The sequence below is a fragment of the Bactrocera dorsalis genome, chromosome 4, assembly GCF_023373825.1.
Source record: "Bactrocera dorsalis isolate Fly_Bdor chromosome 4, ASM2337382v1, whole genome shotgun sequence".
Taxonomy (NCBI): Eukaryota; Metazoa; Arthropoda; class Insecta; order Diptera; family Tephritidae; genus Bactrocera; species Bactrocera dorsalis.
In genome coordinates this window covers 23216652-23231326 of record NC_064306.1, presented here as the reverse complement: position 1 = coordinate 23231326, position 14675 = coordinate 23216652, and the positions used below count along the sequence as shown (strand labels likewise).

Below are 14675 nucleotides of genomic sequence, written 5' to 3'. Positions count from 1 at the left end.
AACGATCTACAAGTATTTAATGACAGAACAATTCTTTTGAAATCTGTTGACTATGGTTCTTTAACATGTAGCTTAAACTTCTCCAAGCAATTATTTGAAACTTAGAAAGCAGCTTTGGCGGCAGCAAATACGTGGATAATAGTCTGGAAATCCAGCTTCTTGGCTTATTCTACCTCTAGGCAGGGTATAGATAGTTCTCAAAGTGATGCAAATATTTAGGAAAGTCTTCCTAATTTTCGGGCATTGTTGGCATTCATCAAATATTATGGAGCAAGATGGGTTTCAAATTGGCATGGTAAACGTGTCTGAAGTGAATATGTTACTTCATTGGACAACATACATCAACGGAATCATTTTGTGTAAAATGTTTGCAGCTGCGTTGAGTTCATTTTCTTTTATATCATGAACTATGGCAGCTTTTCTTTTTTAATGTCATTCCCAATTTTTCCAATGGTTGCACAGAAATTTCAAATCCACAAGGAAGCTTTCTATATTTCTAACTTCAGCGTCGATGATTGCATTGATGTTTTGAAGTAGTTCCTTTCATTGGTTGATCAAAACGCACTGAAATTTGATCATATTTTTCAGACGTTCCTTGAACGTCACTACGAATTTCTGGCCTAGGGTTGTGTATTTTTAACTTATTGCAAAGTGCTTAAAAATCCGGGAGGATCTTTCGCAAATGGTTTGACGGCACCGATTCTTGCAGGCCACCTTGTATTAGAATGGAAGTGAAGGGAATTGGGTATTTGGAATTTCAGAATTTCCCTGCTGCTACAGAATATGCCGGAATATTTCTGAACGACACCAGAAAATGTTATTGGTCGAGTACAGCATTCAGCCGAGTGGACTCCAAATTCAAATGGTGTGCTTATCCATAGGGCAAAAGAACTGCACACATTTATTTTTACGTTGGATATGACTTTGGAACCCTTCCTACTTCTTATTTACCGCTCATATTACTACTATAATCGTAGCCTTGTTTTGTTAATTAATGAGGCAATAGCTTTTCCGTATTTTTCGTGACAATTTACAAAAGCGAGAAAACAGTCTTTTTAAATAAATGTTCGAATTAATCACCTATGATAAGACGGGCCCTTCGAGAACTATGGAACCGGGGAATCCTCAACGACTTGTTTCCTTTTATCCTCAAACACTTTTTGTTATAGCCACCACATTTTCCAATTTTTTACATGAAATGTTAATTAAAAGGCTTTCGTTATGTCGTTATGTTTTCAGAAATATTGTTTTATGCGACTAAAAGGCACATGTTACACAAGCATAAATAAAAACTTGTTAAAAAGGTTAACGAAACAGTAGTCAAACTTAATTTACAACGTAAAAGCAGCGTAAAATCGACATAAGTTCAAAAAGGTAGTGAATTGTTATTTGCCTCAGCGCCATCGGTCACTTATACGCCCCTGCAACCATCGCGTTGAGTGAGCAAGAGTGTTTAATACCAAAACAATAATGCAAAAGTGCAGTAAATATGTTTAATGCACAATAAGAGCGCAAACATATAATAACTCATAAAAACGATGTATTTATAAAGCACAAAAATACATAAAGTATACAAGGGAGCGTTAAGTGTAGTGTACTAATGTGCTTACTTAATGTGTGTGCATTAAAATCATTTTAGCGACGATAATTAAATAATTCTTTAGAGCAAACACGACACAGGGAAAATTTCATTGCATTGCATTTTGTCAACAATCTAATTCGGAATGTTCATTTACACTAGGGAATATGAAAGTGAAAAGTTCTCTAACTACTCGTATGAGCTGAAATCAAAGAGCACATCGCCAACACCCACATACGCCACCGGAATATCTGTGACAAGTGTGGAACCCGCTGCTGCATTGGTAGCTGCCGGCACACTCAGCCGCGAACTGTTGAACGAGGATTTGAATATGACCGTCAACGAGAACGTGCGACTAATACTACCACAAGCGCCATCGCCTCTCACCTTCGTCTTTCAGAATGAGAGCGCATTCGGTGACAATGGTACTTCTGCGGTGACACCGCGTATTAGCTCGGAAATTCCCATTTGGCTAATACCCTGTTACTGCGTGATCTTTTTTTTTGCAATTTTCGGGAATCTACTCGTGATTTCAACACTCGTACAAAATCGCCGTATGCGCAATGTGACTAATGTCTTCCTGCTGAATCTCGCTATATCCGATATGCTGCTGGGTGTGCTGTGCATGCCCATTACCTTAGTCGGCACACTGCTGCGCCACTTCATCTTCGGAGAATTCTTTTGCAAACTTATACAATTTTCTCAAGGTAAGTAAAAAATAAAAATGATGGAAAACTAAATGTTCAATGATTTAGAAGAACTAATTAGTTTAATTTATGTTTGCGAAATTTTGGGAATTTCGAAGGCTATTTATACTTCTACAAGGACCAGTAAAGTAAAAAATGAGTATAATGCAGCACATGTTTTTCTCACATAGAGTAATCTTAAAGAAATACATTTTCACAACAATAACATTTAGCGACCTACTGAAATGATATAATATAAAATAAACCCACCTATCGGCTACTTTTCTTCCCTCTTTAAAGTAAGAGCCCTTGCAATTCTTTAGAAAAATAAATGTTACAGTCTCTATTCAATATATCTGAAATGAACATTAATTACAGTGTTGATAGAAATGAGTATTTGTAAATACATATCTATGCTGAAGAATATATTCGTATGTGTTGGCGATAATGCTCATACATATTTGTAATGTGATATCTCTTTATGTACAGGTTTACAAAAATATCTTATTTACAATTATAGCCGTCAAGAACTGTTCAGAAATCCGAACAACCATCCTAAATAACTTTGTATTCTGCAACAGAATTAAAACTTTTTTATTACATCTCCTTCTTTATTGGTGCAGACACCGCTTACGCGATTATAGCCGAGTTAACAACCCCGCACTAGTCGTTTCTTCTTTTCGCAACGTGGCGCCAATTGGATATTTCAAGCGAAGCCAGGTCCTTCTCTACTTGGTCCTTCCCACGGAGTGGAGGTCTTCCTCTTCCTCTGCTTTCCCCGGCGGGTACTACGTCGAATACTTTCAGAGCTGGAGTGTTTTCGTCCATGCGGACAACATGACCTAGCCAGCGTAGCCGCTGTCTTTTAATTCGCTGAACTATGTCAATGTCGTCGTATATCTCGTACAGCTCATCGTTCCATTGAATGCGATATTCGCCGTGGCCAACGCGCAAAGGACCATAAATCTTTCGCAGAACATTTCTCTCGAAAATTCGCAACGTCGACTCATCTTATGTTGACATCGTCCAGGCATCTGCACCATATAGCTGGACGGGAATTATGAGTGTCTTATATAGTATGGTTTATGTCTGTCGGGAGAGGACTTTGCTTCTCAATTGCCTATTCAGTCCGAAGTAGCACCAGTTATTAGCAAGAGTTATTCTGCGTTGGATTTCAAAGCTGACATTGTTGTTGTTGGATCCAAAATAGGCGAAATTATCTACTACTTCGAAGTTATGACTGTCAACAGTTACGTGGGAGCCAAGTCGCGAGTGCGACGACTGTTTGTTTGATGACAGGAGATATTTCGTCTTGCCCTCGTTCACTGCCAGACCCATTTGCTTTGCTTCCTTCTCCAGTCTGGGGAAAGCAGAACTAACGCCGCGGGTGTTGAGGCCGATGATATGAATATCATCGGCAACGTCAGCAGTTGTGCACTCTTGTAAAAGATTGTACCTGCTCAATTAAGTTCTGCAGCTCCAATTTTTTTTCCAGCAGCAGATTGTAGAATTCGCAAGATAGGGAGTTGCCATGTCTGAAACCTCGTTTGGTATCGAACGGCTCGGAGAGATCCTGACTGAGCTCTTGGTGTTGCTCGACGTCAGTTTACACAACCGTATTAGTTTTGTGGATATACCAAATTCAGACATCGCGGCATAAAGGCAGCTCCTTTTCGTGCTGTCGAAAGCAGCTTTCAAATCGACGAAGAGGTCGTGTATGTCGATTCTTCTTTCACGGGTCGTTACCAAGATTAGAATATCTGGTCGGTTGTTGATTTGCCAGGTCTAAAGCCACACTGATAAGGTCCAATCAGTTTGTTGACGGTGGGCTCAAATCTTTCACACAATACGCTCGATAGAACCTTTGGCGCAGATAGTGGAGTCTTCCTTTTTGTGGATTGGGCATAGCACACTTAAATTCCAATCGTTGGGCATGATTTCGTCCGACTATATTTTAGAAAGAAGCTGATGCATGCTCCTTATCAGTTCTTCCCCGTCGTGTTTGAATAGCTCGGCCGGCAATCCATCGGCCCCGCCGCTTTGTTGTTCTTCCGACGGATAATTGCTATTCGAACTTCTTCATGGTCGGGTCTGCTCCATCCTCATCGATTGGGGAATCGGATTCGGCATCTCCTGGCGTTGTACGTTCACTGCCATTCAACAGTCTGGAGAAGTGTTCCCTCCATAATTTAAGTATGCTCTGGGCATCGGTGACTAGATCACTTTTGGGGCTTCTGTAAGCCGCCGCATTTTTTCGTAGAATTTTCGAGCATTACCCTCATCGGCCAGCTTTTCAAGCTCTTCATACTCTTTATTTTTCTGTCTGCAAATGCATCTCGCTTCTCTCTTCAACTCTCGGTATCTATCCTATCCCGCACGTGTTGTGGTCGGTCGTAACGTTGCGAGGTAGGCAGCCTGTTTTCTCTCCGCTGCGACACGGCACTCCTCGTCGTACCAACTGTTCTTTTGTACTTTCCGAAAACCAATGGTTTCGGTTGCAGCTGTACGTAAGGAGTTTGAAATGCCGTCCCACAGTTCCCTAATACCGAGTTGTTGACGAGTGCTCTCAGAGAGCAGGAATGCAAGCCGAGTAGAGAATCGTTCGGCTGTCTCTTGTGATTGCAGCTTCTCGACGTCGAACCTTCCTTGTATTTGTTGGCGTGTGTTTTTTGCTGCATAGAGGCGGTTGCGAATCTTAGCTGCAACAAGATAGTGGTCCGAGTCGATGTTAGGACCTCGGAGCGCACGCACATCTAAAACACTGGAGACGTGTCTTCCGTCTATCACAACATGATCGATCTGGTTGGTGACTTTTCGATCCGGCGACAGACAGGTAGCTTGATGTATTTTCTTGTGCTGGAATCTAGTACCACAGATAACCATATTTCGGGCCCCGGCAAAGTCGATCAGCCTCAACCCATTTGGGGATGTTTCCTCGTGGAGGCTGAATTTACCGACAGTAGTGCCAAAGATACCTTCTTTGCCGACCCTGGCGTTAATGTCGCCAAGCACGATTTTGACATCGTGGCGGGGCCATCTCTCATAAGTGCGCTCCAAGCGCTCATAGAAGGCATCTTTGGGCGTGGACGCAAATCAGCGATATTTTGAAGGACCTCGCTTTGATGCGGATTGTGGCTAGACGTTCATTCAACGGAGTGAATGATAATAATGGGGAATGTTAATCGTCCTTCGAATGAACATTATTTGGCATTTATTTTTTTGAAGATTTTGTCTTTCAAATGTTGGCCTCAGTTACGTCTCAGATAGTCCACCCGTTTGAGTTCATGTTTCGAGGACTCCTTTGAATATTTTAACTGGTAACTCTCTAATGACATGCGTGATGTTTTTCTGCCTAGACCTGAATCGAAGCAGAATTGTCCGCATAGACTTTTGACTCTTCATATCCCCACAGGAAAAAGTCTAACACTATGATATCACACGAGCTTAGAGGCAAATTAACCGGGCTAAAACGTGAAATTATCTGTTCATGCGAAGTGGACATGCCTTGGTAAAACCAAGGATGAAACCGAGATCACGAGCTTCAATATCAGGCATCAAAAAGTCGGTTATCATGGCGCAATAACGGTCGCCATTGACGTGTTACGCCTACGTTTTCAATGGTCCCCTCTTGAATCTATTCAGGATGCTTTCCATCTCAATTGCGGCAATTTTGCTTGTCTACATGCCCATTGAGTCAGAAATAGACCTCATAGCTGAACAAAAGTTTATTTTGGAAACTTTTTAAGGAGCCCATAGAACGAAGCGATGTTGCTTGCGAAGGTGTTGCAGCTTCAGTTATTGCACAAGCTCTATTTTACACGCTTTCAATTTACGTCAGTCCGAGTTGCTCTCCACGGTCTTCGAATACACTCTCAGCTGCGGTTGCTATATTTTCTTCACTAAGATGGTGATGGTGTTACGAATTATACGCTCATGCGGCCGATTATGTTGACCATAAGTTGAAAGAAGCGCGTGAAACAAATTCTTTCATTCAGAACATGAATTTTCGTAATAAAGTTGAACGAGTTGTAAATGTTGTTCAGGCGTAAGTCTTTCCGTGATGAAATGCCAAACTATGCTGAACAAAAATAATTTGGCACGACTCAGGCGTGTCGAAAATAAATCCAGATTAAAAGATCTTTATTTTATATCCTCAAAATGAGAAGACATTCGACCACAGAAAAAAGTTTGACGATACAAATACGATAAGTATACCTACTTGAGAACAAGGTCTCAACACTATTTTTTCGTTTTTTACTTTAACTCCGATAAATTAAAAATTAAATTAAAGATTTATATTCTTGTAACCATGTACAGTGCCTGTTATAGCGCTGAGCTTTCTGGTTATATTGCATTGGCCATGTCCTACATAAATGGTTTATATGTCACTCAACATAAATATCAGTTGCGACCATTTTAACGTCATTGGAGTTCTAGCTTGAGTGAGAAACTACACGTCACAAGAAATGAGTTCAGCGATATTCCGTAACGACTGGAGAAGGATTTTGGTGATTAAGAAATTTATATCAGAATTCCAAGTGAGTCATTTATATTTCAAATAATAAATACATAAATGGATCTTCCTTCTCAATAAATTGAAATTATCGCCTCTGCGGCAATTTTGAGGAATGCTTTCCTATGGTAAGTGAGAATGACTTCCATTTGTATTATATTTAGTATAATATGTTGTCACGGGTCAATCAATAAATTATATGTATATATATATTATATATATGTATATATATGTATGTATATATACGTCAGCATATACAAATATTAATCCACGTATGCCGAAGGGCAAAATGTGCGAAACCCAATAAATAACGCTACAAAGTAATGCCTTATGTATCAGGCAATTTTCGAAGTTCCGCAGGAATAATTGCTTTTAGTTGAAATATAGGATCTGCATAACGGCTATATGCTATGTTACCAAAGTCTGTGTATGTGTGAATGTTGCTCTTTGTATTTGTTTGATATATTGCTGTAGGTAAAGCAAAATATACTTGTATTTCACAAAAACTATTGTACTACCCCACTATGAAATTCAAAAGCAGTTAAAGCGAACAATTGATTTTCAATTTCCACCCCCCGTGGCGCACTGGTGTTGATGAGTTCAGGTAAAACTAAGCACCGGTACAGAAAGTAAGCGAAACAACCAATATTTGGTCAAACGGTCAAACGAATCCATGTGTGTATTTATAGTGGCGCATGGCATAAGCGGAATTTGCCTGTGTTCTTCCTGAAAATTGCAATCAATGTGAAGGCAGATTGAAAATTACATTCTTTGCACTCGAAAAGTCTTACATTGTTGCACGATTTCTTTTCATGTTCTTACAGTTGAAACAGTTTAAATGACGTGGAACTATGTAGGCACAGCTATGGCAGCAAAGACAGCATACGAAAAATTTAACTTAGGTTTAGAACTTCATATTATTTATATCGGGTGTAATTAGGTTAAGAGAAGGTCTGGACGTATTGCGTCACATTACTCAAATATATTCGGAAACATTCGGCAGTCCGATAAAATAGCGAAAATCATTATACGTAATAAATGGTAGCTATAAGGTATAAAGGCAACCGGAAGTTTGAAATCCTTGTATTGGGTATATGGGGCTAGGAGTAGTATTGACCTGATTCAATATATTTTTGACATTATGACACATTAGTGCCAGAAGATGATGTTTTATAAGTTTCATTATTAAACCTCGCTGATTGACCGATATAAATTGTAAAAAAGTCAACCGGAAGTTGGATAATTCTTATATTAAATATGGTGACTACAGAAATATCCCTTTTATGCATTTTTGACACGAAAGTACATTATTATCAGAAAAAAGTTAAATTCGGAGAAAATTTCACTACTATATCTCAAAGATTGACCGACATTTTCAGTAAAAAGGGAGCCATATGAGGTCCATATATACTTATATTGATTTGTCTACTGTAATGTGAAAACATCATTGGAAAATAAAAATGCGGTTTATGAATTATAGGCATGGTTGGCCGATTTCGCTGGTCCTGAGGTATGGGATTTCACCCAAAGGTGAACGCTGCCACCCCTTTGTCCTATTTGGTACTAGCTGCTGTGAAGCTTCTTCATGGAGATACCCAAAATATTTATCCTTAGCGAAATATCTCCTGTCATCAAACAAACAGTCGTCGCACTCGATAATTGGCTCCCACGTCACTGTTGACAGTCATACGTTCGAAGTCGTAGATAATTTCGTCTATCTTGGAACCAGTAAAAACACCAACAACAATGTCAGTCTCGAAATCAAACACAGAATAACTATTGCCAACAGGTACTGAGTAGACAATTCAAAAGTTAAGTCCTCTCTCGACGAACAAAAACCAATCTCCTCTCTTATATGCGGAAGTTTTATGGTCCTTTGCGCATTGGCTACGGCGAATCTCGCATTCGATGGAACGATGAGCTATATGAGATATACGATGACATTGCTTTGTTTGCTAAATGAAATGTTACTAGATGAAAGTAGTTAAGTAGTTACAATATTAGAAATTATTAATAAGTGGATCTATTACAATTTGGAGAGATGCTAATCGCTACATACACATCTTCTAAGCCACTAAAGTGACAACCACAACGGCTGAAGCAAATATTTCTAGCACTCTTACCTACGCTGTAAAATTAGATGAAATCGGAATATAACCCCGTCCACTCCCCATTTTACGGTTTTCATAAAAACTTATACAAGCGCGATAAATGAATATGTAAATATTACACCCGAGATGGTCTAAGAGGGATTTTTGGGAGCCGAGGTAAATATTGGATTATGTCAGAGTTGTCGAACATTCGTCCGACTTTATTTCCGATGTTTGGTGATGGTATAGTGTACGAAAGAGATAATTCTATATGTTGTTTTTGTGATATTTCCTACTTATTGGATTCGATCGATGAGGAAATTGATTTAGCAGAAGCTCCATCAGATACTGATTCAATTGTGGGCGCCGTTGATATATTCGATCACCAAAATATTCAGGAAGTCTTTGATTGCGTAATTGAAGGCGAGAGCGAGGAAGAGCGCAATGAAAATTGCAGCAAAACAGATAATTCGCAGAAATTTTCGAAAGCAACGACGAAGTTCATCTAGCGGACCTAAGAAGTAACAATGAACTGTTTGTCCCATCCATGTGGAGTAAGAAAAATAAAATTAAAATATAAAAAAATAAACTGCTTGTAGATCCAAACACACGATCCTCATCATCTCACCAACCAGTCAGAACCACTTTACGTAGATGTACGTACTGCAGCATAAAGGGACACTAACGAAGACCTCCGTGGATGTGCTCAACTTGCAAGTGCCACTTTTTCCTGGCAAAACGAAATGTTACTTCAATGAATTTCACAAATAAAACAAGTACAATATGCGCAGTGGTATAACAATTGTACCATATCCTTACACAGAATCCTGGAAGGATAGCTTTTTCTTTATATATTTTTTTTCAATAAATATTTAAAATAAATGAAAAAGGTATGCTAATTTTCAGCGATTTCTTATAGTGCGCCGAAAAGAGTTAACGAAATCCAGGCACATTTAATTAGCATGTGGTACGTTAATAGTAGGTGTTATTGGCAAAAATTTATCAAATTGAGTCGAGTGGGGGTAATCCCCAACTACTGTGTTTTAATATAAAAATTGTGCAGCACCTGAAAGAATTTCCGGGACTAAAAAATGTAATATGCCTGGTTGTACCCGAACTTAGCCTTTCCTTACTAGTTATTTATTCATTTTTTATTTATTTAAGTAAACTAAACAATGTAATGTACGTACGTAGTCATAAGCACATATGTATAGTAGGTATATATGACAATTGCTTCATTGAAATCGATCCTGAACGTTTTGTATATAAATTCGAAATACAATGGAACAAAGTATTGAGAATAATTCAAAAGCGTGCGATTTTTATTATTTATTTATAACAAGTTTATATAAACAATGCCCTCAAAGGTGTTTTCAAAGGTTTGGTGAATTTTTCATAATGTTCCTAGCATTTACCGCTTTCTTAGATTTAGATTTTTATCTTCAAGGCCAAACACCAACTTCACCGGTTTTCTTTTTTTTTGTTTTTTAAAACAAATAATAAATCTAAATTTAATTTTTTCTTTCAAAAAAAAAACAAATACTGGCACGTTACACATTGAACGTGTATAGCTTATGGTAATCATCGTTGTATTCCTTCTCGCTCTCTTTCTCTTGGTGACTATTCTTATTTGGAATTATAAAATATTTTTATTATCTGGAATTATTCGTTTTGTTAATAAAATTTTCTCAATCACGAAATGAGATTTAATCAGCGGCTTGTGCAGTTAATTGGCTTACCTCAAATGAACTATGTTATGAGAAGAACAAGTATCCAGCTGAACACACAACTTTCAAAGATTCTCACAAAGGCCTTAATCTCCGTGCTCAAAATGTCTTAGCAAATTACTTATGGCTAATGACGGTATTACAGATGTATCTAACTGGCTTTACAATCGCTCTCTTCTATTCCGATAATTTAATGTTTTAAGACCAAATCGTTGTGCAAAATTAATTATTTCCTCATAGCGACAATGGCATAACAAAGTTTATCACCGTCGTAAAAATTTTTACGCTTTCCTTTTTAATTACTATATCCTTACTCTGTCCTTACGTTTTCATACTCGTGCAATGTCGTGTCTCACTACCTTGTCCTCCTAACCTTTGCGAGTATATAACTGCATTAAGCAGGCGGAATGTAACAAGTGACACGCAGCCTCTGGTTGTCACAATATTGTTTCATGCAAATGTGTGAATCAAGGAAGACATATTCTATTTATATTTTCATTTCGCTAAACACGAAAGGAGGAAAGATGTTAAGCAAATGTCATAATGTTTATAATTGATCAATGCAGGTTACTATTACACAAATAATGATAGAGAAATATTGTGCTTATTAAAAACAGTCGAACGGTCGGAAAAATTATATACATTACACGGAGTTTGTAACACCCAGGAGGAAACATCAGGACCCAATAAAAATAAATGATCAGCATGACGAGCTTTTACTCTCGTTCTTTTTTTCATTTGTCGAAACGGAGGACTGTATCACATAGCATCCAAGGAGCTAGATTTATTTCCAGCTTTCTAAAGCAGACAGATCTAATCAATTAATAGTTAAAATTATGTTTAATAATAAAACATTCTCTTAAGATTTACGAAGTACACAAACAGTTAAAATATGGAAAAGCCTTAAAGTACCAAATAATAGCGTAGCGTAATTTCTAGATTATTTGCAAATGTGTTTAATCCATTCTCTTAAAATATGATACTATTATCTCTATTGTCCACCTTTTTACATTGTTGTAAAGTCCTCAAAAACATTCAGCAAACAAATAAAAAATCACACTTTATTCGCTTTCGCCTCGGTTTTTAATCGGCCCCGCCACGCAATGCCATTAACTATTGGTTAAATCCATTCGCCAAGCCACGGTGAATGACGGACATATTAAAGAGCGCTTAATGAATCGAATGACATCCAGATTCAGGGCCCTATTATGAGTTGCATTCGATCTTCGACAACGATCGAAAATGCTGGTCGAACGAATTTGCATTTGGTATTACGACGCTCATTCGTTGAAGATTAGCGTTATTGTGAATTGCAATCATTTTGAATGTTCACGATAGCATACATCTGTCAGATAAAACTAACAAATATTTTATAAATAAAGAAAATATAAATATAAGTTAAAATAAAATATGACTAGGTCTGAGTTGTGGTTTGCCGATTCTTCAGAGGAGGATGAAAGCTTACTGGAATTGGCTAGAAATAGAAAGAAGCTAAGGGACGCTTCCAATCCTTTGGAATTGGATTCCGCTACGTAAGTACAATGCTATTTGTTAGAGGTTTCTACATGTTCAACATTTAGGAAATTTTATTTGTAGATTTATAAAAAACTTCCGTTTGTCGAAAGAGGCGTTTGTTGATTTGCTGTCCGCTACAGAGGAGATGCTGCAGCGATGCACACGAGCGAAATCTATTCCCAATATACTAAAATTGGCAACAGCTTTACGATTTTGTGCTCAGGGATCGTATCAACTTAGTATAGGGAATGAAAACATGCTTGGACTTGCACAGCCCACGGTGTCTGTGGTACTATCTGAGGTACTCGATGCCCTGGAGAATTTCATTTGCCAAAGATGGATAAAATTCAATTATACCGAGGCTGAAATGCAAGAAGCAAAATCACATTTTTATAGTAATACCAGATTTTCTGGGGACTTTCGGCCTGCATAAAATTAACAAAAATAGTATAAATTAATTATTTGTTACCATAAAGCAATAAATAAACGCAAAAAACCTACATTTTCACAAATTTCCATTCACTACGCTACGCTGTCGATAGGTAAATTCTGTTCGACAGCCATTTCGATGCTCAACGAAAATTTCGACAGGGTTGCATAGCTCATAATACGAATTTGACATTCGATTTTCGATAGCCAGCGAATAGCGAAGATCGAATGCAACTCATAATAGGGGCCTCAGACTAAAATTAAATTACACTGGTGAACACGTTTTTGTCACATGAACTTCATGATTATTTTTAAACTCTTGCAACATGTTGCTACAGAGTATGATAGATTTGTTCACCTAATATATATGTAGATACATAAGTATAAATAATCAGGATAACGAGACAAATTGAAATCCGGGTGACTGCCTGTCCGTTCGTCTGTCTGTGCAAGCTATAACTTTAGTAAAGCTTGAGATATCTTAATATGCGGGTTCTTTTGTCCAAATAAATTACGAATTCGTAGAAGAGCATAATCGGACCACCGCCACGCCCACAAATCGACGCCACGCCCTCAAGCCAAAAACCTATAAAGTGCTAAAACTAAGCACTAAATTTAGATATAAGACTCTAATTTGGTACAGGTGATCGCAGTGGCCAGGGTCATCTGTGAGAAAAACTTTTTGAAGAAGTGGGCTTGGCCACGCCTTTAGAATAAATTTAATGTACAGATCTCCTAAACCAATTATGCTGAAATAACTTCACCCAGCGTAAATATTACTCATACCAACAGTGTGAAAATGGATGAAACCAAATGAGTGAGCTTGGTACAGTACTTTAAAGGAACCGTTGCCAAAATTGGGCCGTGACCGTGGCAACACCCACTTTAAGGTGAAATCACATACCTCAACACCTGCCAAACCGATTTTAACCAAATTTGGAGCATGACATTCTTATGGCATTCATATGCTACTACATAGTGTAAAAAAGGTGATCGGACTACAGCCACGACTACTTCCCATATAACATACCAGGTTGTTCATAGAGGGCGTTGCTACTTTTTTTTGTTTTGTTGGTACACTTGTATGTGAAGTTTCATTTCAATCTGTCAATTCACAGTATTTTTTTACAATGGAAACAATTGAATATTGTGCAGTGATAAAATCCTTATTTCTGGAAGATGTAGCACCAAAACAAATTCACGAACGAATGTTAAAAATGTATAATGATTGTTCACCTAACAATGGAACAAAAACACATTCGAATACGACTTTCTCAGCAACATTTCGAGCGTTTTAAAAAGCGATAAAGTAGAGTTTGTGCATGGATTCATCACTATCGATGAGACTTGGGTCTATAACTATGATTCTGAATCAAAACAAGATGCTAAGGAGTGGTATGAACGTGGTTGTTCTGCTTCGAAAGACGTTCGTGTCCGGAAATCCACAAAGAAGGTTATGGCATCAGTTTTTTGGGATGCGAAAAGAAGATTTTGTTTGTGGATTAAATGCAAACTGATAAAGCAATTAATTGTGAATATTATACCTTTTGGACCAGTTGAGGGACAAAATTCGTGAAAAAGACCCGGTTTGCAGAAGAAAAAAATTCCCTTTCATCAGCACAAAGCATCGTGTCACAAGAGCAATTTGACATTGGCTAAAATCCATGAATTAAAGTTCGAATTGTTGGAGCATCCACCGTATTCACCAGATTTGGCCTTCAGCGACTTCCATTAGTATCCAGAACTCAAAAAATTTGTGCGTGGTAAGCGTTTTTAATAAAATGAAGAGGTCATGACGACTGTTGAAGTGTGTTTTACAGACCTTACCAATTCTCACTTAAGGGACGGGATTCACAGATTGTAGGATCGTTAGAGCAAGTGTATTAGTTTCAGGCATATTATACTGAATAATAAAGTGTAATTTGAATCATAAATTTGTGTTTTTCTTATCAAACAACAAAACTTATTGACCTGGTAAATACCTGGTAAATAATTTCGAACTTCCGCCAATAGATCCATCTTACATTCGGCGCTATTTATCCAAAAGTCTCTAAATCGATCAGAAAATCAGGATTATACTCCGATACTTGTCCGAAGTCAACACGATGAGGTATCATGAGGTCATGAACTCTCAAC

The 14675-nt window shown here is 37.9% G+C and overlaps 2 protein-coding genes and 1 long non-coding RNA gene across 3 annotated transcripts in view; all 3 read left to right on the top strand.

The window, feature by feature from the left end:
* Positions 1-14675, top strand: part of LOC125778090 (uncharacterized) — a 165847-nt gene that overhangs the window by 82562 nt on the left and 68610 nt on the right. The gene's annotated exons all lie outside the window — the stretch shown is intronic.
* Positions 66-14675, top strand: part of LOC105222670 (cholecystokinin receptor type A-like) — a 63302-nt gene continuing 48692 nt past the window's right edge. Inside the window, exon 1 of the mRNA XM_049454360.1 lies at positions 66-2286. Within this exon, the coding sequence (XP_049310317.1) occupies positions 1725-2286 (562 nt within the window). The 5' untranslated portion in view covers positions 66-1724. The remainder of the gene's footprint in view (positions 2287-14675) is intronic.
* LOC125778082 (uncharacterized) lies at positions 11797-12790 on the top strand. The gene is made up of 2 exons (XM_049454371.1): positions 11797-12127; positions 12192-12790. Exons 1-2 carry the CDS (start codon positions 12006-12008, stop codon positions 12541-12543), a joined length of 474 nt encoding a protein of 157 aa, XP_049310328.1. The 5' UTR covers positions 11797-12005; the 3' UTR covers positions 12544-12790.